Genomic DNA, 26,017 nt, shown 5'->3' on the forward strand with positions numbered 1-26,017 from the left:
TCCCCTCGAACCACTTATCTTCAGCTTGTCTCATCGACCGTCGTCCACGTTAAATGAAGAGCACATTCGAGTTTGCTCAAATTGTCAGCTCCTGTAGAATTCCCCGTATGCAATACGAGGCCAAGATCAATGAATAGGATCCGCAATTGGCAGTCCAGGCAATGTTCCATTGGGGAGAGTAGTGGGTGCAGTACCTCTTGCGGTAGGGCATTCTCCGGATTCAAGAGCTCGCCATACAGACAAGATCGTTTGAACGTGTTGTATGCACCTGCGAAGACCTATAGGGTAACTATTACGCCCGTCGTTATATCCGAAGAATTCCATGCCGCGAGAGAGTAGATATTGTTAAAACACCGGCGAGCATCACGACACGCTTGAGTAAAATCGGCACGGCTTTGGATCCACGACTGCCATTAAGCAAACTACCAACCCCCCTCGGCTACCGACTTCGACCCCGAATACTACCGCAACAGTGCATTAAGAATATGGACTGAAGACAAAACGGCATTCCTTCATCACACAACCCCGGACCCCACGAACGGCCTGCTTATTGACCTGACAGGACCATTCCTTCTCCCTACAGCCACCCATTATCATCCACAAACTGGATACCTGGCGCCGAATTTACAAAGCGAAGATAGCCATGAGGCCGGCAAGACCTGCGCCCACGATCTGGACAGAGTTGGAGTTGGCAGCACCAGTTCCGCTTGCCTCGGCAGCAGATCCAGTCGCAGAGCCAGACCCGGTAGCTTGAGCACCAGTACCGGAAGGAGAGCCACCTATTCAACACGTCAGTCTATATTGCTGCAATTCCTCAGGTTGGCCTACCAGTAGCAGCAGCGCCTCCGGAGCCGCTCGCACTCGCACCGGCAGCTCCCGAAGAAGCAGCGCCAGGGGCGAAAGGAGCTAGGGTCTGGGTGCTGGGGAAAAGGCTCGCGAAGCAGTCCTGTTGGCACTTCGCGTACGCCTCGGTGGCCTCAGGAGAACCGTCACCCTGGTCGCACCTGGCAGCGCACTCATTGGTCTCGACGGCTTGGGAGGAGTTGGGACGGGCAACACCGACGCAGGCAGCCTGGCAGGTGACGTCGCCGGCAGAGCATGAGGCGAGGCAGCTCTGAGTAGGGGTGAGAGAGACCGAAGCAGTCGGAGCGCTGGTGATGGAGGAAGCCTCCTGGGGAAGGGCGAGGGCGCCGGCGGCGAGAGCGATGAGGGCAGCGGTGTACTTCATTTTGATTATTCGGTCGGGTGATACGAACTGGCGCGTAGCGAGGTGATACTAGGGGAACGGGACGGGTGGAACGTCGACTTTTGTATTAATAGGACTAGGGATAGAAATTGAGCGAGTGTACAGAAGTATCCAACAACGAAATGGCAAAGCGAGTGTACTGAAGAACGTTGAGGTGGAAGGAAAAAGTTCGGGTCGGCGCCCTTTAATATTGGTTCAAGGGGGTCGAGCATCGCTCGGGCGAGCTTAGGAACATGCCGAGCCGCCATGCCGCTTACGGGACTAGGACGGCCATTATTGGCGTCATTTCGGCTGCGTCTGGCTGGGCATCATGCACCTCGGGTGATGCTCATTGGGGCAAATCTGGGGGCAAGGGTGCACCTTCCCCGTCCAGTCTGCGGCTCGACGCGCCTAACAGGGTCCTAAACACGACCTTCGGTCACGCGTCGACTTTCTCTCCCCATCGGCGCAGCACCCAATACACCACTGCTGCGTCTGCCAACCCGCAATTGGCGCGATGGAGGATAGCGATGACTACGGGGATGATTTCGACGACACCGCGTTCCTGGAGGCCGCCACCCAGGCTGAGAAAGAAAACACGCCTCCATTCCTGGCGTCGCCACGGCCGACCAAACGCCGCAAGTTAAGTGGGCCAAATGAAAGGAGTGCACCGTCCATTCCGCCCAGTAAACAACGTTTCGATCGACGCCGACAGCCGTTTCTAAGTTCGGAAGATGAAGATGATTCCGAGCCGGACGTTTGCGCCACCTCGCGAGGCAACAAAAGCGCAGCAACTGAGCTCGACGACGGGGAGCAGCCAACTGCGGCAAAACCTGTCTGCTCGGCCGCGAGAAAGAAAAAAGCTAGGATAAAGCGGCAAGAAGAGAGCGATGAAGAGCCAGAAAATGGATCCCCAAGGAAGGAGACCGTGGCCGCGAAGCGAAAGAACAGAATCCATGTGCCGACTGCCAATCTGGATCTAACAGATCTCTTCTTCACGCAGCCGTCGCGAGAGCCCTCGCCACCTTGGAAACCGCGCGGAGCAATATGGCAAAAGCCCAGGACCAACATCGGTGTGCACCGGCCTTCAGGGCTCGACGCCATGAAGACAACGGCACTGCCGGGCAGACAATCCATAGCCTCGAGGCCGGTGTCGCGAGGACACAAGTCGCCAGGGGAGTCCGACACACCGATGGGGATCGACACATCGCCTGAGCTACCGGCAACAAGCAAGACGGGAACGGCGTATGACCTGACACAAGAGCTGGCGGATCTTCCTTCTGATGCCTTTGCGTCCTCTTCCTCCTCACCCCAGAAGCAAGACGATGTCGTACTGCTTTCGGAGAGGCGCACCCGAGTAGTGGCTCCGCAATCCGGCCTCCGGCAGACAACCCTGTTCGGCCGGCAGGGGGTCAACAGTCAAGTCCCTCCATCGCAGGTTAACAAGCGGTACAACTTTATAGTCGACCAGAAAGAGGAGCCGCCCACTCATCACAAATTAGACACCGAAGCAACCAAAACCTGGATCTACCCCACCAACCTTGGCACAATTCGAGACTACCAGTTCAACATAGTCGCACGCGGGCTGTTCCACAATCTCCTAGTTGCCTTGCCGACAGGTCTAGGGAAGACCTTCATCGCGGCAACGATCATGCTGAACTGGTTTCGGTGGACAACGGAAGCGCAGATCGTCTTCATGGCTCCGACGAAGCCGCTCGTAGCGCAACAGGTAGATGCTTGCTTTCACATCGTCGGGATCCCGCGCTCTTCCACGGTCATGCTGACGGGTGGTGTACCGCCGGCGGTGCGCGCAGAGGAATGGGCTAGCAAGAGAGTGTTCTTCATGACACCGCAGACGTTACTGAACGACCTCAAATCTGGGTACGCCGACCCGAAGAAGATGGTGCTTCTCGTGGTGGATGAAGCACATCGAGCGACAGGCGGATATGCTTACGTGGAAGTGGTGAGCTTCTTGCGGCGATTCAACTCGAGCTTCCGCGTTTTAGCACTGACGGCGACCCCTGGCGCAGACGTGGAAGCCGTTCAGAAAGTTATTGATGGATTGGATATCTCCAGGATTGAGATCCGCACTGAGAACTCTTTGGACATTCAGCATCATATCCACCACCGTAAAGTCGAAAAGCACGTCTTTTCGAATAGTGAAGAGATGGAGATGTGCATGGATCTGTACACACAAGCGCTCCAGCCTTGTGTCAGCAAGTTGGCCGGTTTGAACGCCTTCTGGACCACAAATCCTTTAGAATTAACGCCATACGGATGCCTGCAAGCCCGCAAGAGGTGGTTCCAGGAAGCCGGACACCGGGCGCCCCAGGCACAGAAGGCTATGGTCAATGGCATATTCCAGGTTCTCAACTCCATTTCCCAGGGCATGGACCTCCTCAAGTACCACGGCATTGGTCCCTTCTACGTGAAAATAAAGGAATTCAAGGACGAGCAACAACGCAGCAAGTCTAAGTATCGGGACGAGATCTGTAACAGCGACGCTTTCAAGAAGCTCATGGTCAGGCTGCACACGTGGGTTAGCAACGAGAACTTCGTAGGCCATCCGAAGCTGGAGTTCCTCCAGCAAGTAATTCTTGACCATTTCGTCAATGCCGTCGACGGGCTGAACTCCGACGGCGGGACTGCCGCCCAGACGAGGATCATGGTCTTCGCCCACTTTCGAGACAGCGCAGAGGAGATTGTACGGGTGTTGAGGAAACATCAGCCAATGATCCGACCCCGCGTCTTCGTTGGACAGTCGACCGGAAAAAACTCAGACGGCATGGACCAAAAGGAGCAGCTCGGAGTGATTGAGAAATTCAAGGAAGGCACATTCAATACGCTTGTCGCTACCTCTATCGGAGAAGAGGGTCTTGATATTGGAGAAGTCGATCTCATTATCTGCTACGACTCCAAAGCGTCGCCAATTCGCATGCTGCAACGCATGGGTCGAACAGGAAGAAAGCGAGAGGGCAAGATCATCATGTTGCAGATGGAAGGAAAGGAAGAGAGAGACGCAGCGAAGGCGAAGGACAACTACGAGCAGATGCAGAAGCTCATCGCCGAAGGCTCTAGATTTGCGTTCCACGATGAGATATCGCGCAGGATCCTGCCTCGAGATGTTCAACCGGTCGTAGAAAGACGGGTTGTCGAAATCCCCATAGAAAACTCGCAGTCCGATTGGCTTCCGGAACCAAAGAAGACAAGAGGCAGAGCAGCAAAGAAACCGTCCAAGAAATTCCATATGCCGGATGGTGTTATTGCTGGCTTCGTCACCGCTGGCCGCATGGATGAGGAGATTGCGCCGAAGGCACGGGGCAAGAAGGTGACACCAGTGTATCCCAGCGAGGAGGTAGTTATGTTACTTCCATTGGAAAGCGTGCTCCTGGACGAGAGGGCGGCACATGACCTTGAACGACGTTATCAAACCGTGTTTGACGAGGACGATGCGCCGATAGTTGGCGCGTTGGACCTCGGCAGACACCAAGCAGAGCAGCGAGTGCTATCCCGAACGCACCACTTCCGCGGCCATGGACGTGCAGCGCAGTATTTCGTTCACACCATGCAGCGGATGCATGAGATGGACCATAACTGTGAGGAGCGGTATAGGAAGAATCTGCATCACTCAGACTGCGAACCAGAGCCCGAGCAGAACCTCGTAGTATCAGACACGGAATCGAAACCCGTGGTACAGGAGGACATGTGGGCTGATGACGATCCCCCTTCGCAGCCGCTTCCGAAGCTGAAGGCGAAACCAGGACCCAAACCTAAGGCGAAGACGACCCCCAAACAGGCTGCTCCCCGTGGTCGTCCTCGAAAAAACCCGTCCGCCACAACGACGCCTGCTCGTCAACCTAAAGCCAATTCGAAAGCATCGAGGACAGAAACACCTAATTGGCGTATGTCTGGCTTTGCACAAGAGGGTGCTTCATCCTCACCGCCGCCTACAGATCCGCGTATGCGGGTCGCATCGCAAGCGGAGACTATAGGTTCTGACGACACTGTTGGTGGGGACGAGCCTCAGGATACCCAAGCCTTTCGCATGGACTCCGATCTTGTCAGCTTCATAGCCGATGACGATGAAGAGATCGAAGTGCCCATTTCTAGCCTGCCCAGTTTAGACTTAGCCGGGCTAGGAAAAGGTACCCAGGCGGTCGTCAAGGCATCTAAGCCGAAGCGACTCAGGAAGGCTGAGAAGATATTTACAAGCGACCCGACCGATGACGATGCGCTAGTCACCAGTGACAGCGACGATGATGTTCCAATTGGTAGGCAACGGAGTAAGGGAGCGAGGAAAGCAATGACTTTTGTGGTGGATTCGGGGTCGGAAGATGATGTTGATGATGAGCCCATTATACCCAGGAGGAGGGCTCGAAGGGTAGTTGATGACGATGATGACGAATGACCTAGTAGAGCGTATGGAGATTGTATAGCTGAGGGAACGATGATTGCCTCTGTCAATTGACGGAAAAAGAGCTCAGGCCGCAAGACCCCGACGATACAATTCAGTCGGTGCACACATTGTTCGTCCCTATCCATGGAGTTTCCTCATTTCTTCTCGTCAAACTGCTTCCAATACTCAGGCTCGTAGCCATCAACCTTGGACGTGTATGCCTCGCCAGCCTTGACCCACCCCTTTATTCCTCCAGCGAGCGTCAGTGACTGCATCTCAGAGTCGCCCTTCTCAGCCAGATAGTCGGCGAACCATCCTGAACACCGTGTCCCTCTGCCAGCGCTCGATCCTAAATTTGTCTCAGCCGATGTCACCCAAATAGCCAGAGTAACGTGACACCTCCCGCCCTCACGCCACGCAGCAGACGTGTCTGTCAGCACCGCCGCAGGCCTTGCAATAATCGAAAATCAATTTACGTACCGCAATAGAATGCGACTTGTTTAACACGCGCTCGCTTGCAGAGATCGTAGAGCACGGCGCAGTTGGTGTAGAAGGACTGCGCCGGCAGATTTAGACTCCCATAGATGGCGCCGCCCTCGTAGTCGGTGCGTCGTACATCCACAATCAACAGGTCGGGAGATGTGAGATTTGGCAGGGCCACTTCGCGTGGGAGTAGGGGTGCCGTGTGCCGGGGCGCAGGGAAGGCGTCCCACCAATTCGATGTCTTGGATGCGTCCGCCATGGCGAAAGGGAGGTGGAGCTGCACAGATACGCAAGATTGTGCCTCCGTTGCGGCGTGGAGGCTCTGTTGAGACTTGCAAGAATCTCGGGCGGTCCCGACGAGGCGATACGTCAGTGTCAGCCCCACGAGGTACCGCGGATCGGCGCGCCACACACTCAGGGATCGCTCCCGTCACCGCCACAGCCAGAGGCCACCTTTCCAACGCTCCAACATGGTCCGATGAGAGCGTGATTACAATTCCGACCGCAGCCTCCGGCCACCTTTCATTTATTCTACCATATCTGCGCTCGCTCACCCCTCCTCCCTGCTCTTTCGGCACTCACAGTCCCCACGGCTGCCCTTCATTTATTGACAGATTACTTTCCAAACAGGGACGACCACCGCCACGCGACCTTTGTCCCTTCCGCCAACCGGCGTTTCAATACAACTGGCCTCTTTGACTGCCGCTTCTCAATAGAGCCGGCTTCCGAGCTCCGGGAGAGCCTTATATAGTGTGCACTGCTAGGAACTGTAAGTGTCAGGATTCCCCGCGCCCGGCGCTCATTGCAGACGTTTGCTGACTTGAAAGACGGTCATAGGAGACTCTTGATTTGACATTCAGGATGCGGTCAGCGGCGCAAGTGTTCTATCTTGCAGTCTTCTCGCTGCTGGGGAGCTCGCATGCTGCCAGCCATGCCGCTCCTTCAAAATCGAAGAATGCTCCTGCAAACGTCTGCGATGTAAGCAATGCTTCCTCCTGCAACCCTCTGCAGCCCCAACGCAAGGATACCAGACTTACTTTCCAGTTCGAGCCCGGCGCCATCGTGTCCGACGCTTGCGCAAGCTACAATACCCTCGAGCAATTGAACGAAGCGATACACCCCTATCTCCATTCGATTACCCAGAATACCGACTTCTTTTCGCATTACCGATTGAGCTTGTATACCAAGAAATGCCCGTTTTGGAACGACGAGAATGGAATGTGCGGAAACGTGGCATGCGCGGTGAATACATTGGAGAACGAGGAGGATATACCGCTCGTCTGGCGCGCAAAGGAACTAGGGAAGCTCGAAGGGCCAACCGCGCATCATCCGGGGAAGAAGCAGCAACGAGAACACAAGCAGAGGCCCCTCCAGGGCGAGTTGGGCGCAAACGTGGACGAGAGCTGCGTGGTCGAATACGACGACGAGTGTGACGACCGCGACTACTGCATACCAGAGGACCAGTCTGCCACGGCGAAGGGGGACTACGTGTCGCTCGTGGACAATCCTGAGCGCTTCACCGGATACGCCGGTGTAGGGTCGCAGCAGGTCTGGGAAGCCATCTACCGCGAAAACTGCTTCAGCAAGCCCCCGAAAAACGGACAGACGACGGCGCAGTCTTCTTTCGGCGGGTTTGGGAGCCAGCAGCAGATGCTGGCTGCAAACCAGCTGCGCAATGTCATGAAAGAGCAAGGCTTTCAGCAGAATGTGAAGTCGGCCATCGCTCAAGGAACCGCGCCTGCGACGCTAGACCCGGTTGAGTTTGACGACACCTGCCTGGAGAAGCGCGTGTTCTATCGCGTCGTCTCAGGCATGCATGCGTCTATCTCCACGCATCTCTGCTGGGACTACCTGAACCAGACAACGGGTCAATGGAGTCCTAACCTTGCCTGCTACGAGAAGCGCCTACACAACTTCCCCGACCGCATCTCCAACATCTACTTCAACTACGCTTTGGTCATGCGAGCCGTGGGCAAGATAAAGCAGCACATCAAGGACTATTCCTTCTGCTCAGAAGACCCCGAGCAAGATCTCCGCACGAAGAACTCGGTTCTCCGTTTAGCCTCCGCCATTCCCGCGGGCCCCGAGATCTTCGACGAGACGGTCATGTTCCAGGACCCGGATACGCTAGCGTTGAAGGAGGACTTCCGCAACAGGTTCAGGAACGTGAGCCGGATCATGGACTGCGTTGGATGCGACAAGTGCAGGCTGTGGGGCAAGCTGCAGACGAACGGATACGGGACTGCGCTCAAGGTGCTCTTCGAGTTCGACGAGAATGATTCCTCAAAGGACCCGCCGCTCCGCCGTACTGAGCTGGTCGCGCTCGTCAACACAATGCACAGGCTGTCGCATTCTCTGATGGCCATTAAGGAGTTCCGCCAGATGATTGAAGAACGCGATGCCATCTCCCGAGAGGCTGTCCCGACGCCGCCGGAGGCCGAAAAGAGCGTCTTGAAGGCGAAAGAGGTGCTCGGTGACGGCGAGGAAGAGAAGGTGGACGATGGGATGCCCGACTTTACGCGCAACTGGAACCCTGAGAACATGACCATCATGGAAGAGTTCTGGGCCGAGTTTGATCTTGTCTACCGGGCATTCATCTACGTGCTTAAGAGCTGGACCGAGCTGCCCGGGAAGTTGTAAGTTTACGCTCAATTGCCAAGAGCCGATCATGGCGCTGACCAGACGCAGCACCAAGATCCTCATCTTCGAAAGCGGCCGCCTCTGGAACTGGTGGCTCGGTATCGTCCCCGGCCCGCGTAGCTGGGAAATTCGTGTCCCGGGGCATCACGAGCTGTGATTTTGGGCTGTATATATAGGACCATCGTTTTTGTACATTGGCTTCACTGCATAGCTTGGGCGTTAGTTACACCGGGAATGTGTTGAACAAAGCAATTCAACAGAATAGGCGGTTCTCTAAGGCAATAAGGCATCACACGGCGTTGAAACCACAAAACCACTCGAGGTAGCATTTATATCAACTATATCGTCATCGCTGTGTCAGTAATGCAAAACTCGTTACACGTACGTCACTGCACCCAAGCTTTGCCAATGCCCACCCGGAGTTGTGCGCTTCCGTCCCCGCCGGCTGCTCGGCCATTGGGCACGACTGAGTTAAGCTCCTGTCGCTGCTTTCCACACTGCTGCTTTGAGTAGGAATGGCGTGGTTTAAGCTCCTGTCATCGCGTTCGGTGCGCACGTCCACCTCCTCTCCCACCGGCAGCGCCGGCGCCGGCAGGGAATTTTGCAGAGAATGCCCCTTGTACTGTACAATATCTGTATTTGTTTTCTACGCCTTTTCTCTGCAGCAGCTCTTTGTTGTCGTTTTCCTCGTCCGGAACTTCGGGTTTGCCTTCTTGCCCGATCGGTCTGACGTGAATTGATACAGTGGTCGATGGCTAAAAGGAGTTGCCGTATTGGGAAGTTTGAGCTCTGGGGTGGCTTCACGTGATCGATGCTATAACCCGGGTCTTCGCTGATATAGATCAATCGCCGCTGATTCCTCTATTCTCCCTCCATTCTGTGTTCTTGCTCACCCTGCTGACCCCCGCTCTACGCCCGAAATGAATGAAATCGCAGAAAAACACATGGCAAAGCCAGGGCACGGAAATAGCGCCGCGCTCCAAGGCCGTCAACTACTTCGCGGACCACAACTTCCCGGACCTCTTCGACGACCTGCGCTGGGGCGACTTTGTCAAGTCCGAAAACGATACTAGGTTGCTGCCCCCGTGGATGCTGAGACTGACGTTCGGCGGCCGGTATGGCGTTCACATGATCTATAACTCGCGAGACCAGACGGTGACTGAGTGGAGCCATAACGGAAAAGAGTACTGGGACGAGATCCCTAGTCAGCCCACGGAGCCGCTCTTTGCAGAGATGGTGGAGAAGCTGCAGAGCTTGGAATGTGTTCCTTTTTTCGATCCCGACGGCTGGGAGCGGCCCCCTGCGCGCGAGATCGTCGAGAACCCGCTTATCTTCCAGAATTTCTGGCCTGGAGGCATCCGTGTGCCAATGGATCCGGTGCTCGCTGTGGAGAAAGTGAGGCGAGAGCTTGGGCAGGAAAGCGCGGATGAGACGCGAAGGCAGATTAACCGCTGGCGGGCGCTGCAGAAGATGTATCGGGACTGCGGATGGGGGACTGAGGCGTTTGATGGAGAGCTCTTGGAGAGAAGAAGGGCGGATTGGGCTAAAGAGGCAAAGGAAGTGGAAAAGCAACGATGGTGCTTTCTCTTTGCACCAGCTCTAGAGACCGCTGAGCAGCAAACGCTGCAGCAAGAGCTGAGGCGGGAGTTTAATCAGAGATGGGAAATGTTCTGGACTGAGAGCGCCGGCGGGGACGCTGTCTGAAGCGTAATGCGAGGACACCCGAACCATTGAACGAGTTCCACTCCTCTTTCTGGCGCTGCGTGCTGAACAGTCACCCGACAAGCCCATCGACCTACGTGTGCCTCAGCACTAGCCAGCTTGTAGCTCATAGCCCGCTCAAATGTCTATGGAGGTGCCTAAAGAATGAGGCAAGGAAGAACAGGACGATGTACTATCTAAGAATGCAGTGGATGCATGTTCAGCCTTGCGCCTGCAGGAGGTATGCACCACGCCACAAAGGTCTGCAGGGATGGCAGAGATCTGCACCGGTGTCTACCGCTAAGACGAATGGAAACCTATACCACGCTGCAGCTTGAAGGTGTACTCTATCCGCCTTGCCAACCTTTTCCGTGAAGGTCCGCCGGACTACAAAATGCAAGCTGCGCCTCCCAGCCAGCTGTGCATTCTAAAAGAAAAAAAAATGCGCCTCGATGGTGCCGTATGCCCACTCTCACCTCGTTAGCGTTTATCATGAACCATATTTCGCCGCTCGGTCGCACCACCATCATCGTCTCCTGGATCGCTACTGCCCTCGCATTGTTATCTCTGCTAGCAGGTACACTAGGCTGTTGGCTCTTCGGTGAAAGGGTCCGGCGTAGTGAATGGATGAATTGCACGGCATTCGTGATCGGCGTAGTTCTCGTCGCCCAAAACACATACGCCATAATCATCGAGGGGCAAGCCGATCATCAAGATGACCTATCCTATAACCAGGTCGAGACTTTAGCTCGTGTAAGGCACCCCTAATTAGATTTATAGAACGCTCTACTGACTTTGTAGACAGTCTCTACTCGTTAGCGAAGCTCTGTGGACACTGGCTAACGCATTAATCCGCGTATCTTCCTGTTGGCTCTTCCATAAACTGTTCGGTGTTCAGAGGTGGAGATATGTCATAGTTGCTGCGTTGGGCATATGTGTGCTCCATGGTATGGCATCTATCGCGGAACTGCTCCTCATATGCCGCCCTATCCACGCACAGTGGACAGGTGACATAAAACCCGCATGCGGCAACCAAGGCGCCTCGTTTATCGCCATCGAAACCATCGGATTGGCGTTGGACCTAGCGATACTCATCATCCCCGCCTACGCAGTTTGGAACCTACGTATGTCGAGGCGTAAACGATTTGTGATCATTTGTGCCCTTGACGTGCCAGCATTGTGAGTAAGCAAGATCGGAATGTTGGTGTCTTTTGCATTGATCCGGCGTTAGGCTTTTGATCATTACGGCTTTGCGGCTTAAAGCGCTGTCACTGGCGACTTCTGCAGACTTCGTGTATTCCCAGAGCTACCTGGGTCTCTTGTCGGCCCTGGGCGTCATGTTTGCAATCTCGCTGGGCGCGGCGCTGAAGATGGGCTTTTGGAGGGAGTTGTTGAGGCGCATGAAAACAGTACTGCGACGCTGTTTTGCCATCGGGGACATGAATGCAATCGAGAACGGCTTCGTGGACAAAGAGGTTAACTCCGCGGCAGAAGGAAAAGAAACAGCTGAGGACATGGATATAGCAGACGAGCCTGGATCTGGAGCAGGGCAGGTGGACACTGCGGATGGCGCGGAGACAGACCTCGAGGGTGCCCATACGGAGGAATCGATGCCGTGGATAGTGTATGCCCCTTGGGTGTCCATCGCGCGTCTCTCTACTTTCTAGGTAGTCTATTTACTTATCCGGCAAACGGCTGCCGGAATCTCTTGCTTTTGACTTGGGAAACTGTGGTCTGCTTTTGGCAAATGTATCCATTGGAGATGTTATATGTAGAGTAGATACATATGGATACCTCAAAGAAAGTACCACAGGGTTCGCGAGGACGGCACCGAACGTGAAAGTACATTTAGCACCTGACTTGAATCATGGGTTTGGGAATTCATTGACTACATTAGAGCAGGTCTCAGAAGGAGCATGCCACGAGCACAAATATCGATAGAAGAGAAACCCGAGGCCTGTCAAAGCGCGAGGACCACATCCTCGCGTTCTGACTCAGGAACCCACCCAGCAACCATATCCGCGCCTGGTCCAGCAAAGAGCACTCTCAGCACCGGTCCATGGACTTCCGCTTCTTCTTCAGAGAACACCTCCTGTCTTTTCTTCCATATCTTGTGGCACTCCCGATCCCTCGACAAAGCAGTAACCCGGTCTCGCTCTCCAAGTTCCTCTATTCTCTGTTGAAGAAGCTCTACTAGCCTCGCATCACGAGCTCTCACTGCAGCCTGCAACTTCCCTCCCCTTCTTCGCAGGGTCTCCTTAACTTCCCACAACAAGTCCCACACATTCTTGGCGTCCTTTCTGTCAGCGTATGAGCCGATTCCGTATACGATGACGACAACATCGCATGTGCTCGGCACCTCGTCGATGAGGCGCTTGAAATAGTCTTCGAAGGACATCTTGTCTGTCAGGGTATCCCGTGAGCCATCCACCTTCTCTGATAGCTGACGCATGAGAGCGCGTAACAGGTAGCCTGGTTCCAGTTCCTCTTGTGACTCAGGGAAGAAAGCATAGACCGCAAGGTCCCTTTCCACAAGGGCCTGGTCGCACAAACTCTCTTCTCCCAGCCCCAATGCGTGTGTGAGAGAATCAACATGCTCCTCCACGACTTCCAGTGCCTTGATCGCGGATTGATACCCCTCTATTTTTGCCGTTCTCGTGGACTGGTCTTTCTCGTCTTCCTCGCAGAGTTGTGCCAATCCAGGTTGCTGAGATTTAGCTTGCGTTAAGTGTTTTTGCAAAGCTTCGAGATGGGGCTTGAACTCCTTTTTCACTGCGATCTTTGTGGGGTCTTCTCGTCGAGGTCGGCCATCGGTGCGGTTGTTCGCATATGAGTCAGCAAAAAAAGCGAGGATTGCAGCATAATCGATCGGCCGACGGTGGGTTTCGCTGGAGGTGGTGTCGTGATGTAACACCATGAATTCCGCGCGGCGTAGTCGTTCGTAACGCCAGTCCTCGAAGCGCCTATGCTCTAGAAACGGCAAGAAAGCTTTGCGTGTTTCCTCGAAGAGGCTAGACTCTGGGCCATCGTGCTTTTTGAAGTATTCGAAGGGGGTTTCGGACATGGTGAATATGTCTTGTTGGATACCGTGGTTTTGTTGGTTGCGAGATGCGTATTTTGATAACGAAGGGGGAATATGAGCGATTGATTATGAAGTGTTCGAGTGTTCAGTGTGCGGAGTGTCAAGTAAAGAGGACAGAAGGAGATACGAAAGGTAACGAAGGGGGGTTTTATAGTTCGGGAGTAGTGACTCAAAGAGAGATGCGTCATCCTTCATGGGAACGACTCTTCATATGACTGTCAAGGGTTTCAGAGACTGCAAAATGTGCACACGCTCAACGGTACGATTGGAACTGATATAGGGGGGCTCGACGAAGCGAAATCGCAAAGATCTGTGAGTCGTGTGGGGATGCGATTCTATCGAAAGCTTTCACTTACCCGTCGCCTTTTCCTCACGTTGTCGTGACCACACCCAGGGCCGCTTACCCGCAGAGAACTGTTCATGAGTGCGACATCGCAAGCAGCCCACGCGCACCGCTGATATCCGCCACGGCGCTGAGCACCTCGCGGCGCACTTTGCGAAGCGGCTCCGCCGGCCAGAGGCAGTTTGCCGTCATAAGAAATTCGTGTTGAAGCATGCAGGCCTCGTTATGTGGGTTGCGATGATAGAGGTTGGCGGAATGCGTGCGGTGCTTTGGGCGTTGGCGCGAGGCCCCCAAGCGCGGGGATTAGAGAATTCCGCCACGCTGTGATGGCCCTCGCGATGAACTCTCGAGAAATTTGAAAAGAGATTAGGGTGCTTCTGCTTGCTGGCAAGGCTGGCTAAGCGTATACAGTGCGGCAATGTGCTAGATGCAGTTGGTGTGGAGGGAGCTGGCGAAAAGTGAGAGCTATGGCGCCTGTCAAGTGGGCTTGGGGGGCCAGTTTCCACGAGCGCGTAGCTTTCCTCGCCACGATACTACAACGAGCAGACAGCAGGATGTGGTACTATGGCTTCTTGTGGTTATTTGGAGGCGGGGACAAGCCCATAATTAACAGCGTTGTTGCAGGAGAAGCGCGCGGAAATTGAGAACTGTGGTGCTCGTTCAAGGGTGACAGGCTTACGGAGCCCCCAGTTTCCGCCAGCGTGTAGCGTTCCTCGCCACGGGACTACAGCAAAGCAAACGGCAAGATAAGGTACTCTCGCTTCTTGTGATTATTTTGAGGCACAGATTGGGCCAAGAATCGACAGTGCTGTTGCGGGGGAAGCTCGCGAAAAATGGGAGCAGTTGGATTTGATGCCGAGTGGCCAGGCTGCTCAGGCTTCAATTTCCGCCAACATGCAACTAGGGCCGCGAGGCGCAGAGCGAGCTGGCGGAATTCGTCCATGTTGGCCAAGCCATCCTCTTCCACCACTCACGAATTCTGCCGCGGGGAAGAGAGCCACCACACACTTTACAGCCATCCAATACCATTCCTCGATAGATGAGGACGAGCTCTAGGTTATCACAGACCCGCACATGGCCCTCGGTCGTTTCCAGCCCGAGGCGGCGCGGTGGCATTCTGCACCATTCACGCTATCTCGCTGGCGCAAGGAAGGTCGGACTTTTCGCGAGGCAGTATCTATCCCCGCCACGCTTCCTGGAGCGGGCAAATGCTATGGACTGATAGAGCATGTAATCATGCCCACTCGTGTGTTCTGGGAAACGGAGCAACATGCGGGAGCGTCGCGGAATTTGGCCTTCTCAAACAGGCGACACTACAGCACACTTTCCGCGAGCCCGCTCAGCTCCCCGCCGAGAGCCTAAAGAGTCAGCAATCAGCATCTTTATACTCCGTAAGTTATTCTCACGTTCTCTCCATCTCCTACCAGCCTTCCTCGCGGCGTTGACGGAAAGCGTCCTGGCGGAATTCTGCTTCGACGAATGCGTGCACATCTCGTCTTGTCACCACAAAGACGTAGTGGTCTAATGGTTTCGAAAAGGCTCAAAGCGGCATTGAGTTTTCTTGCGACACGCAAGAGGGATTGGAGTGCCGTCATTTGGACAAAAGATTGATAGAAGAGAACATACAGTGCTAAGAAACTCTATCTACTTCGACTGACCGAAACACCTAGCTCAACTCGCCCAGACACACCGCCAGACGTTACCCATTCCAAAACAAGGGCTAGATCGTGACCACTACATCATGGTGCTCCGACTTAGGAATCCAATCGCTTGCCTTTTCAGCTCCTGGCCCAGCGAACAAAACCCTCAGCAGGGGCCTAGTTCGCCATTCCGTAGCCTCCCCATCAGCCTTCCCAGAAAGTTCTTCCAGTCTCTCTGCCTTCAGCAACTTCCTCTTCTCTTCGTCATCCTCTGCCACCCATGCATCGTATTTATCACCCCACTCGTTACGGGCTTTCACGTACTCGCTGGCCGCCCAAAGCATCTCAACGGCGGTCTTCAGTCCTTGCTCATCTTCGCATAAAGAGATGCCATAGATGACCACGTAGATTGTAGATTTGACCGGGCTGATGTCGATAAGGGCCTTGAAGCAGTTCTCAAATGGGGCCTTGGGATCCACTTTCGCTTTCAGGATAACCTCCTCTAGAGGTTCAAGGGGAAGTAGTCGAGCCGCTAGTTGATATATGAGCTGACAAGCGAGGAAATTCGGCTCGTAGTCAAAGCCAGTTTTTCGTTCTGGAGTGAAAACCACCTGGAGGAGAACGTCGGGTGTGAGCCTGATTGCTGAGATCTCGTCAAGCTCGTCTTCGTCCAGTTTTCCGTATAAAGCCTCTCTAATGGAGTCGTTCATGTCTTCGACGCCAATCTTCCGGCCGTCGTCTATGGCGTCTAGCTCTGCGAGAGCCTTGACGAGATGCGCATCGAAATCGGAGGGACGTTTGGAGGATCGAGAGTCTTTCACAATTCTGAAGTCTGAACTCTTCTCCTTGTCATGTTGCCATTGAGTGAACCAAGGGCCCGGGCGTTTTCCTGGTATCAAGGCATGGTATGTGTTTGGGATGTGGCACTCGTTCTCGCGCCATTGCTTGTATCGATTGAGCTCTTCCAGGAGGCGCACATCTCCTGGCTCGGAATTGGCCATGACGAACTAGCGGGGGTTGAAGTTGTTCGTGAAGATAGAGTATCGAAGGATTTCTGAAGCAGAGGCAGATTGCTGGATATTCAAAATTGCGAGAAAGACAAAGGAAGATGAGAGAGCGGAGATCATGAAGAACTTGGTTAAATAGTATAGCTACGATGACTCTACATTGAGTTGTGTCAAGCTGATCCGCCGTTCGACTCTTACCGTTAGCGGGCGCCTCCGTCACCATGAACCAACTGGCAATACCACTACTCACAATCTTCCTGTGCGGTTTTCTTCAACCTCCTCACCCTTGCCGCCCTACCACGACTCCACAGTTTTCTAAACCCTTCTCCGCTCTAATCTTCTCCAGTGCCTTGGCTTCACCACCCGTAAGATTCGAATAAGGGCGGAAAACTTACGTACGTCTGTGTCTCCACATGACTGGATTGAGTGGTGTGATGTGATAGCTGAACGAATGACTGTGTTGGACGCCTCCCATCATCAACAGTGAGCAACAAGCAGACAACATCCATAAGAAAAACATTTGCATCGGGAACCGAAAAACTCCCTTAAGTGGCGCTAGGGTCTGCTCCGGCTTCCCAGTCCTCGCATTTTTCAGTGCTTGGGCGTCCACGATTGAAGCTGTGCGTGGATTTGAATGCGCAAAACCTTTCAGGAAAGAGGAGTAACGAGTACTAGTCATTCAAGACTGAGTAAGCCAATTGGCTCAGCTGGCATCGAGACTTAGCTCAATGACTAGTTCGTTGGTCGCACAACTTGCGGCGGGATCGTGCTGCGTCAACCGTGCATCGGAGATGAATCACAGCAGGTGGACCGATAAGCTGTTTCCAAAGTTTTGCGCGCCTGTCCGAGGCTCAAATGCAAACAAATCGTGCTTCTTGTTGCTCTATATACATGCATGCACGTCAGCTTCAGTGATTGCGCAGTCAAGTATAATTACGACATCACACTGGGCAAGGGCAAAAGAAGGTACGCCAGGAGAGTTCCAATTTTCGAGCTCGAAGAATACAAATTATATATGAAAATCCAACGCCGAAGAAGAGTAGAAGAAGGATTGGCATCCGAAGAGCCGGCATGCATGAGCTAGAGCGCAATGACAACCTCCGAGCGCTCTGCCTCAGGGATCACATGAAGAGCACCTTGAGAACCGGGTCCGCCTTCTTGTTCATTTCCTGCACCGCCGCCTCCTTTGCGGCTTGCCCAGTTGCCCCCGCCCTTTCCTTCCGCAGCTTGCGCGTAAGGTCCCAAAACAGGGTAAGAAATTCTTTGGCGTGCTCACGATCATACACACCGATGCCATATACGGCAACGGGGATCCCGCAGCCTTTCGGGCAATGCTCAAGCAATGATTCGAAAAGTATGGTGATATCGGCAGGCGCGAGGCACATCTCGAGGTCGGGCGTTCCTCGTTGAAGGCCTCGTGTGCATCATTTGGAAACAAGACTTGGATAACACGAGCCGAAGTCGACTCTTCCCATTTCACGATCAAATGGGCCAGCAGGAACCGAAGGTTGCTGGTTGATGCGCTTGTCGGAGTCGAAGGCTCGGACTCTTTTAGGACGATGAACTTTGCGCGTTTTGCGACTCCCGTGTTTGCTGCGCGGTCTCGCCAGTTCTCGGAAGTTTGATTCTGAGTGAGAGTTGATAGACGATCCATGCAGGATTGATTTTGAGCGAGAGATGGATTGTCCTTGAGCCGTTCTGTAAACTCGTCGTGGGGAGTTTCCTGTTGCGGCTCTGACGCCTTGCTCTCAGACATATTGCGGAGCTTCCTCGTATGAGCGTCTTGGAGATGTTCTGGTGGTTTTCGGTGGTGCGAATGCGGGTCGACTGTGCGTGCTGTAGGGAAGGGAGAGGCAGGACTTCAATGACAAGCTGACTTTGTAGAGTGTTTGCGAAGTAAACGTGCAAGAGGGAGGAGAATGAGAAAGAGAGAGAGAAACGTACGAGGTAATCGACTTAAATAGCGGAGCCAGAATGACTCCAAGGAGTGATACGTCAGTCCCTATCGCCGACTCTCCGCGAACGCACAGTCCCCGGGAATGCGTCATAAGCACCCCAATTCCCACACCATGCCGACAACAACTCGTCTTCAGAGCTTCGCCGACCCATAATCGTACCTAGTCGTGTCGGTTCCCCCAATATCACTCCTCACACCCTGCCACAGCTCCGCGACCTTCCAAAGCTTCTGCGCCCCTATGCTCTCCAACACCTTCCCTCTTCCGCCTCTAAACCTATCATCATACGCTTCTTCATCCACCTTCACCACTCCCTCATTTCCAATAACCACCACCTTCCCCACATCACACCAGTCCTCGCCATTCGCGAACGTGATCCACTGGTCCGCCATCTGCTGCGCAACCTCTCTACCCCGCTCATCAAAATGCTCATTGAAGTTCTGCAATAGGAACGTGACGTCAAGTTCATGCGAGGAGAGCCCTTTGAAAGCTCCTTCAACCGGGTTTGGAACGTGGAAGTGATATCGACGAGCGAGTTTTGGCGGGGAAACATTTTTCCAGCCTACGTGGACGGCGAGTGTAGGCAGATAGAAGCGAAGCTCAGAAGCTAATTCGAGAAGGGTATGCTTTTCTTGCTCGGCGGAGGGAGCGGGGAGGTTGTAGGCGGAAAGCAGATTGGCGGTTTCGGAGGAAGTCAAGTGGCGGTCGCAGAGGGATTTGAGGAGGGCGAAGGCTTTGGGATTGTCGAGGATTCGCGTTTTGAGACAGGTTCCCTACAGTGGCGCACTTGTTAGCACGACGGTGGCTCCCAAAATGCTCGAAAGCACTTACATCGTGCGCTGTGTCCCCGATCACGAATTCTTTGCACCACGCTGGCTTATGCTGCCTGCGTTTCCCATTGCTTAACCGACTCAATGTCACATCTTCCTTCAGGAATTTCCCATCCACACAAGCGCAAAAGTGCTGCGCGAGCGGTAGCTTGCTTTGGAGCTCTTCCGCAGGCATGCTTCTCAATATCCGGGTCCTCTCCCCGACATTTGCCTCTTGCAGACTAAGCAACTTGAGTTGATCCTGATACATCTCCTCATGCCACGCCCTGCTCCTCGGTTTCCTAAGCGTCGTCTCACCACTCATGATGACAACCCTATCAAATAATCCCTCACCCACATCTGCGCATAGCAACGTCGAGAGCGAAATCCCGCCCGCAGACTCTGCTGCTGCGGTAATGTTATTGGGATCACCACCAAAGCCGGCGATGTGCTTTTTCACCCATCGAAACGCCAGCAGCTGGTCTTTAAACCCGTAATTGCCATCAGTGCCCAGCTCTCTGCTCGTCAAGAAACCCAGTACGCCGAGTCGGTAGTTGATCGAGACGCCAATGACTGGTTTGCCGATCTCGATGCTTCGCTCTATCAGTCTGGTGAGATTATATTGCGGCCAGCTGTTGCTGCCTATGCTCAATCCACCACCATGCACCCAGACGAACACCGGCAGGCCCTTGGCCTTTCCTCTCTCCTCGAGGGCGGCTTTCGGCACGGTGACATTGACGTTCAAGCACTCGTTTTCATCCATCCATTCCTTTTCACCATGGCCCTCTCCCAAGGGCATCGAAACGTTTCCCACAAGCGTTAGGTCCCACGCCTGTCCTGCGCGCCCCTGCGGACACGAAGGCCCGAACTTGGTTGCATCGTATAAGCCATCAGCAAGTGGCCGTAGGGAGCCGTTTGGTGACGAATCTTGCCATCGCCCCGGTATCGATGCGTATTTGAGGTTCCGGAACTGGACGGTTGATGTGGAGGGCTTGCCGCGGAGTAAACACTTCAATGTGGGGTGGCGGAGGGTATCTTGCGACATCGAGTTTGTTGTCGAGAACCGCGAAGAAATATAACGTTTACATAAAGTACAAGGCACGTGAGACGTAAACGAAAATATAGAAAGGTGACATTGGGATTGAGATGAAGGAAGAAAGAACAAGCCACGAGGTAGATTGGTGTGAGATGGGGGATGTGGGGCTGGTTGCCGAACCCTGGCTAGCGATTGCCGAATCGTAACGTGGACCCTGAACGACAATGCTACAAACACAGGAGGTATAGGATGAAATATCAAGCATCTGAGTCTGTACCCCTTCTAATAATATCCAGAGTCCCCTCTGAGCTCATAAATAGACATGCTGCCTTCGACCTCACTTGCCACGCTCTTCCTCCGTACAGCCTCCCGTTTCCCTTCTTCGCTAGGAGAAGGCAACTCCCCTATCATTGTACCCATCAACTCCGGAGGTTGAATTCCCCCGGATGGTCGCATATTTTGGGCCATTGTATCCATCAGCTCCGGGCTCTGTGGTTGCTTGGAAGAGCTAGGGGGTTGAACCATGGTGCCCATCAATTCGGCGCCTGACGGATGCAGTGCAGATTCTGTATTCTGCTTCATGTCAGATGACGTTGTCGTCGCTTCTGTTGGTAAATTCCTCGCTCGTCGACGCCGGATGTAGAAGAATCCCCCAGAACAAAAGCAACAGCTACTACTACAGCACCAACGACGATACCCGCAATAGCACCCCTGGAAAGCGCGAGTCCATCAGACCCCGCGCTACCCGTTGAGTTGAACGTCGCACGACAAGATCGTAACAATATCAGGCTCCGGCATCGGCGCCGCAAACACCGCTTGACTGATGTTGAAGTAGCTCCTCTCCCAGTCGACACTCAAGTACGCTTCCTGTAGAAACGCCCTACCAATTACATACTGCGACTCATTTGCTGCACGACGAATGAGAAAGTAGTTCGTGCTATTTGCGAAGATGGGGTACCCGGCTTGGAGATCGAATGTAGAGTGCGGTAGATCTATATTAATGGTCCGCCCCTCAAACATGCCGATGCCGATGCCTAGGGTGAGAGTCAGCGTGGGTGAGAGCTCGCGCAGACGGTCGCGAGTGCTATTCGTCAGCGTGCCAGTCTGAAGGCTCGTGGTATTGGAGCTCGAAAGTAGATTCGAATTTATCGTAGACGGAGCGGGGAAGCCAGAGTCCGGGGACGGATGAATCGATTACGGTGAGGATGCCGGAGTCCATGAGTGCCATGGTACCTTTTAGCGAGTTGGAGGTGACGATCTTCTGGAGGCCGATGGTTAATGGACGGTCGGCTTCTCCGCTGATGGGTACGGTAAGGTTGTTGGAGGTTCGCGAGCGGTCGTAGCCGGCTAAGACGAGGCTGCCTGGCACTTTGTTTAGACCTGTCATGGGGGTCACTCTACGTCTGACGAAAATGGCTCCTGGAGGGAGTCACGGTAGGATGCGCCAGCAGTATAACCAAAGGAGATACTCGGTGTAATACGAGAATCCCGAAGATTGGTGAGGAAGGCGTTTGGTTGCTCATCTTGCCTAAAGTTCATGCCTCTTGACGACAGGCCTATCTGTCCAAGCCATTAACTCGTACTTATAATATTGTTCTCGTTGTCGGCCGCCAAACTAACAGTGTCGTACCCTGACACGCCATTTCCAGTAAATCCCAGGTTTCGATTCTGTGCAAGCTGATACAGCCCTATGAGCTTCCACGTCGACGACTGGTTGGCTCGAAATCCTTAACCGGAAACGGTAAAGTGTGACACAATCCATGGGATCCCTACCCGGCAAGCCTCTCCGCGTCCTCGTTGCAGCCAACATCATCTCTACGTTCTCCTCATCTAGCACAACCTGATCGTCGCATTCATCTTGATCCCCCACTCTTCTTTGGCTAATCTCTCTCCGTAGGCAGAGGAATAACGCGGCACCCATGCCTCGCCTACCAGCACGTGGTCTTCTTCTTCACCATGCTTCCTCAGCACATAAGGGAACGAGGCGCCGTGGAAAAGCCCAAATAGATCACCTTTCTCAGCTTCCGCAGGTATTAAAGCCAGAGACCCTCTCATCGTAATGCACAAGCGACGCCCAACGCCAATTCTCTGGAACAGATCGTGGATCCGGCGATTGCCATGCATTTGCTTCGGCGAATGCGACGGCGGAAGGAGGTATGAGCGGGCGAGCTTGTAATTGAGCCTGAGTTGGCTAAATGGGGTTGAGTCCCGATCTCGGTTAGCTTCCCTCTCCTTCCTCCTCCTCTTCTCGAAGCTACTGTCACTGCGAGAGTAGCCCTTGAGGTCATCCGCTTTGTCGCTCATGACTGACAGGAACCTAATCCAATGTCTCTCGGTTGCTTTCGTGTGATCTTGGACATATTCGTAGGCATCCCTCTCTTCAAGCTCCTTTCGCTTCACCGCATCTCTAGCGAACTTTCGCCAAGAGACGTACACGGCTTCCAGCTCTTCTGCGCTGGCCCCGCTTGGCACGTATTCCTTGCAAATAAGCTGAACGTTGTCAACAAGGCCGCCCCTAAGGATCAGAATTCTATCCTCGACTCGTGCCGTCGGATAGCGCGCGTCCGTGGCCTCCAGTTCCATAATACAGCTGCCATGGGCATCTAATGTCTCAAACGGCATCGTTTTCCATTCATCAGCGAGGTTTGGCACTCATGACGGTAGTCCGTGCCTCATTTCTGGATTTTGACAGGCGGAGAGGATGTTGAGTCCGTATTCGTCGTGCGGGATTGCCTTTCGTGCAGCAGCGATGAAGATTTCATGCAAGTCCTGTCGGTAGTCGGGCGCAATCGAGTAGACCTCTGGGTTTGCGAGACCGAGGACGGAGAAAACGGCGTCGCAAGGATCGGTGGCCTTGCAGCCTCTGGCGTTGAGTAAGAGCCGGCTGAGCTCAACCCAGGTGTATCCTCCAGCAGTGCTTTTGCTCAGCTCTACGAGCTTCTCCGGATGGTGATTCCAGGGCAGCACTGCCGTTGTCTCGTTACAGTCCAGATCTGCACCTAGGGACCGTTTTGCGAAGCTCCTAAAGTATCCCAGCACATAGAGAGCAGGGCCTAGAATATTCAAATCGCAGCTCTTCTCACCGCACCATAGCTTGACAGTATAATTGAGAGAGATTTCCTGCCTGATCCACACTCTCTCCCACCACTGTCTTTTGAACAAAGCATCCAACGCCTTCCAGTGCTTGGCCACGTCGGCATCAGTGAAAGTCGGATAGTGAATCGGCTTCTCTCCTGGCGCGTGAACCGGAGGCGCAGCAACCCTGTTGAGAACATCGAAGGCGGTGGAGCTATCGTCCGCTTCGTCGCCCAACCAGACTTGGACGGAGCCAGCTCGCTTGTATATCTGCCTCATGAGAGACACTTGACTGCCTCTTTCGTCGATATCGGCTTGGTTGATCGAAATCTGATCGATCCACCAAAGCTCATAGTCTCCTTTCTTGCCTGTAGTCAGGTCCAGGGGCCCGTAGCCGGTTTCGACGTTCCGCAGATGTCTCAGCGCCGATTCGAGACTCTTGGTGATTGGAAAGTGATGCCCGGCCAGGATAATGGACGCGTCCATGATTGGTGGACCCCAGCAATACGACAGCGCAGTGTAGCGGCTGAATGGGTTGCTCAGCATGTCGTCGTCTAGATTTTGGATCTGCACATCGAGAACGAGCGGATCGCCGAAGTTTTTAGCGCGGTAGAGCTTTAGGACTCGGATTTGCGATTTGGTCTCGTCTAGGGCTGTGTACGTATAGGAACCGGGGAAGACTTTGGGGGTCTGAAATTCGGGCGCTTGTGGGGCGTTGGGGTTTCCAGGGATGGTCTTAGAGTTCAAGTTGCGATCTGGGATGGAAATAGAGCCATCAGACTCGTTGCTAGCCACAGGTTGCTCTCCTCCCTCGTTGAGTCGGGGTAGTTGCAAATGCTCCAGGATCCTATCCAAAGCTGATTCAATGCGACCCATGCGCTCTCCAAGTCTCTCCAGCCTGGTATCAATTGGTTGTACAAGCACATAATCTGAGTCTGCAGAAGTGCTCTTGCGCGTTGGCGGCGCTGCTGTGGGATCATCCTGAGGACATACGGCGGTGCCGTTCATCGTGTATGTCGACTACAAATCCAAGGCTGTGAAGTGTAGTGGAAAAAGGTTGGCGTGGAAGTCTTCGAGGTGGAATGGGAAGATATTGGAGCCCCTGAATCCAATACGAACTCGAATGCGAGAAATGCGAAACATAATTTCCGCTAGTCTTCGTGCTTCATGCGTAGTTCTCAGGAGAGAAAGAGAGATAGTTGTTATGATAGGGTCGAAGGCAGAATTCAAATGAATGGTTGTCCAGCTGCAGCTCGAAGATCAGCGCGGCTGTTCTAATGCTGGTCATCAGGCGTGTGCGAAACGGCGTCAGATGAGCACCATTTTCATTGCCCGGGAGAAGATGTAGACCCGGTGGAAGATTACGATAATCTACATATAGAATGGAAAGGTGGAGGTAAGTGTGTGAACGTGGGAGTGTGCGGATGAGAAGCGAAGTCGTTTTCGTTAGCTCTAGAGATTTCCGAGGTCGACAGGGAAAGCGCGCTGAGACACGAAATCACGTGCAGACAGTTTCTCCGACTCGGGAGTCATAAGGTAGCTACCTAGTTATGTTCAACGCCTTCCATCATTCTACAACGTGTGAGATTCCCTCGCTATTAAGCCAGTCATTTGCGACATGTTCTCTTTTCTCGCCGAGGGACCCTGCGTGTTTCGAGGTGGGCACTGGTGGGGAAACAGGGGTAGCTAGCCCAGCCACCGGATTTCATAAGCCAGCTGAATGCATATTTGAACGTCGCTCGAAGATAAACACCACCATGACTGCATGTGTATCGCCAGCCCTGTCAAGACGCTGCAATTGTCGTCATAAATATATGAGATGAAACATCTACGCTGATAAAACCACGAACACACCAGTCCGCACTACAAGGTCCATTCGGGGCATATAGAATATGTAAGTGTGATACCAAACTTCGAAGTATATGGCTCAGGTGGCATTCTGGATAGCGTTTCATACATCTGCGCCGGCGGTCTGCCTCTCTGACATGCCTGGACAGATAACCGGCAACCGTCGTTCGATCCCTGAAACCCACGCAGCTCTCCCGTAAGCTCTCTGGTCCTCGGTCGCATTCTTCGTTACCTCACGATATGTCAACCTCGCGCCTCAGTCTATAACGCCGCGTGGTCCACTGCTGTCCGCCCTAGTACGAGCCTCGGGTTCGACGCCCGCAGACTGGTTCAGGTGCAAGTGTCTCCTCGCAGGAACTCGTGGGCCTGTTCGTGCCAGTCTCTTTAACTACAAGTTGTGCCAGCACTTCGGTCCGCGCCCGTTCTGAGCTGAACGGCCGGCCAATACGTTCTTCGTATTACAGCTACACACCAAGAGTCCCCTCAGCCACGCGGCGCCCTGTAAGCGTGTCCTAGCCAGAATGCCCTCTGTAGGGTCATACGAAGCCGAGGAGCGCAGAACACGCCAAGACTAGAAGGTATGTTTGTGCTTCTGTTCTGTCGCCAGAGGTCTAGGCGTCTGTCGGAACCCGCGAGGTAATGGCTGCATGCGCATCTCGAAAACGGCTCTTCAGGGGCGCAGTACGGGGGGAAGCGGCGGATCCTTTACCACGAGGACACGATTCAGAGGGAGGACTTAGTTTGGTTGTGAGACTTGGCAGACGCTACGAGTTGCAT

At 53.9% G+C, this 26,017-nt stretch overlaps 11 protein-coding genes across 11 annotated transcripts; 3 read left to right on the plus strand and 8 right to left on the minus strand.

The window, feature by feature from the left end:
- Positions 1-221: 221 nt before the first annotated feature.
- BU26DRAFT_515570 (uncharacterized protein) lies at positions 222-1,330 on the minus strand. The gene is made up of 2 exons (XM_033828103.1): positions 829-1,330; positions 222-779 (listed from the first exon to the last, which is right to left on the minus strand). The coding sequence occupies exons 1-2, from the start codon at positions 1,226-1,228 to the stop codon at positions 625-627; spliced, it is 555 nt and encodes a 184-aa protein (XP_033688198.1). The 5' UTR covers positions 1,229-1,330; the 3' UTR covers positions 222-624.
- Positions 1,331-1,620: 290 nt separating this feature from the next.
- BU26DRAFT_515571 (P-loop containing nucleoside triphosphate hydrolase protein) lies at positions 1,621-5,948 on the plus strand. Its single transcript, XM_033828104.1, has one exon. It carries the CDS (start codon positions 1,743-1,745, stop codon positions 5,631-5,633), a length of 3,891 nt encoding a protein of 1,296 aa, XP_033688199.1. The 5' UTR covers positions 1,621-1,742; the 3' UTR covers positions 5,634-5,948.
- On the minus strand, positions 5,777-6,363 carry BU26DRAFT_419895 (uncharacterized protein; the record flags this gene model as incomplete). The annotated part of the gene is made up of 2 exons (XM_033823331.1): positions 5,777-5,970; positions 6,129-6,363. 2 exons carry the CDS (start codon positions 6,361-6,363, stop codon positions 5,777-5,779), a joined length of 429 nt encoding a protein of 142 aa, XP_033688200.1.
- A 602-nt stretch (positions 6,364-6,965) lies between these two features.
- BU26DRAFT_418191 (endoplasmic oxidoreductin) lies at positions 6,966-8,901 on the plus strand (the record flags this gene model as incomplete). Its single annotated transcript, XM_033823240.1, has 3 exons — positions 6,966-7,082; positions 7,149-8,740; positions 8,793-8,901. The coding sequence occupies 3 exons, from the start codon at positions 6,966-6,968 to the stop codon at positions 8,899-8,901; spliced, it is 1,818 nt and encodes a 605-aa protein (XP_033688201.1).
- Positions 8,902-10,678: 1,777 nt separating this feature from the next.
- Positions 10,679-12,119, plus strand: BU26DRAFT_217201 (uncharacterized protein). The gene is made up of 3 exons (XM_033820720.1): positions 10,679-11,198; positions 11,251-11,624; positions 11,677-12,119. Exons 1-3 carry the CDS (start codon positions 10,908-10,910, stop codon positions 12,110-12,112), a joined length of 1,101 nt encoding a protein of 366 aa, XP_033688202.1. The 5' UTR covers positions 10,679-10,907; the 3' UTR covers positions 12,113-12,119.
- A 200-nt stretch (positions 12,120-12,319) lies between these two features.
- On the minus strand, positions 12,320-13,851 carry BU26DRAFT_515576 (uncharacterized protein). The gene has a single exon (XM_033828105.1). It carries the CDS (start codon positions 13,507-13,509, stop codon positions 12,406-12,408), a length of 1,104 nt encoding a protein of 367 aa, XP_033688203.1. The 5' UTR covers positions 13,510-13,851; the 3' UTR covers positions 12,320-12,405.
- A 1,739-nt stretch (positions 13,852-15,590) lies between these two features.
- BU26DRAFT_560527 (uncharacterized protein) lies at positions 15,591-16,511 on the minus strand (the record flags this gene model as incomplete). The annotated part of the gene is made up of 1 exon (XM_033832806.1): positions 15,591-16,511. The coding sequence occupies one exon, from the start codon at positions 16,509-16,511 to the stop codon at positions 15,591-15,593; it is 921 nt and encodes a 306-aa protein (XP_033688204.1).
- A 1,956-nt stretch (positions 16,512-18,467) lies between these two features.
- BU26DRAFT_449818 (para-nitrobenzyl esterase) lies at positions 18,468-20,416 on the minus strand. Its single transcript, XM_033824726.1, has 2 exons — positions 19,304-20,416; positions 18,468-19,245 (listed from the first exon to the last, which is right to left on the minus strand). The coding sequence occupies exons 1-2, from the start codon at positions 20,324-20,326 to the stop codon at positions 18,607-18,609; spliced, it is 1,662 nt and encodes a 553-aa protein (XP_033688205.1). The 5' UTR covers positions 20,327-20,416; the 3' UTR covers positions 18,468-18,606.
- A 985-nt stretch (positions 20,417-21,401) lies between these two features.
- On the minus strand, positions 21,402-21,704 carry BU26DRAFT_560530 (uncharacterized protein; the record flags this gene model as incomplete). Its single annotated transcript, XM_033832807.1, has 1 exon — positions 21,402-21,704. One exon carries the CDS (start codon positions 21,702-21,704, stop codon positions 21,402-21,404), a length of 303 nt encoding a protein of 100 aa, XP_033688206.1.
- Positions 21,705-22,147: 443 nt separating this feature from the next.
- Positions 22,148-22,939, minus strand: BU26DRAFT_560531 (uncharacterized protein; the record flags this gene model as incomplete). Its single annotated transcript, XM_033832808.1, has 1 exon — positions 22,148-22,939. The coding sequence occupies one exon, from the start codon at positions 22,937-22,939 to the stop codon at positions 22,148-22,150; it is 792 nt and encodes a 263-aa protein (XP_033688207.1).
- A 639-nt stretch (positions 22,940-23,578) lies between these two features.
- BU26DRAFT_379890 (HET-domain-containing protein) lies at positions 23,579-24,052 on the minus strand (the record flags this gene model as incomplete). Its single annotated transcript, XM_033822565.1, has 2 exons — positions 23,579-23,755; positions 23,798-24,052. Coding segments are annotated over 2 exons (432 nt in total), but the record flags the coding sequence as incomplete, so codon positions are not given.
- Positions 24,053-26,017: the final 1,965 nt, after the last annotated feature.

The sequence above is a fragment of the Trematosphaeria pertusa genome (genome assembly GCF_010094035.1).
Source record: "Trematosphaeria pertusa strain CBS 122368 unplaced genomic scaffold BU26scaffold_3, whole genome shotgun sequence".
Classification (NCBI taxonomy): Eukaryota; Fungi; Ascomycota; class Dothideomycetes; order Pleosporales; family Trematosphaeriaceae; genus Trematosphaeria; species Trematosphaeria pertusa.

Coding starts and splice junctions, on each gene's coding strand:
- BU26DRAFT_217201 (XM_033820720.1), top strand. CDS start 10,908: ATGCCCACTCTCACCTCGTTAGCGTTTATCATGAACCATATTTCGCCG. Junction 11,199..11,250: donor AGGTCGAGACTTTAGCTCGT/GTAAGGCACCCC, acceptor CTTTGTAGACAG/TCTCTACTCGTTAGCGAAGC. Junction 11,625..11,676: donor GCCCTTGACGTGCCAGCATT/GTGAGTAAGCAA, acceptor ATCCGGCGTTAG/GCTTTTGATCATTACGGCTT.
- BU26DRAFT_515571 (XM_033828104.1), top strand. CDS start 1,743: ATGGAGGATAGCGATGACTACGGGGATGATTTCGACGACACCGCGTTC.
- BU26DRAFT_515570 (XM_033828103.1), bottom strand. CDS start 1,228: ATGAAGTACACCGCTGCCCTCATCGCTCTCGCCGCCGGCGCCCTCGCC. Junction 780..828: donor CGGAGGCGCTGCTGCTACTG/GTAGGCCAACCT, acceptor CGTGTTGAATAG/GTGGCTCTCCTTCCGGTACT.
- BU26DRAFT_515576 (XM_033828105.1), bottom strand. CDS start 13,509: ATGTCCGAAACCCCCTTCGAATACTTCAAAAAGCACGATGGCCCAGAG.
- BU26DRAFT_449818 (XM_033824726.1), bottom strand. CDS start 20,326: ATGTCGCAAGATACCCTCCGCCACCCCACATTGAAGTGTTTACTCCGC. Junction 19,246..19,303: donor TCGGGGACACAGCGCACGAT/GTAAGTGCTTTC, acceptor GCGCCACTGTAG/GGAACCTGTCTCAAAACGCG.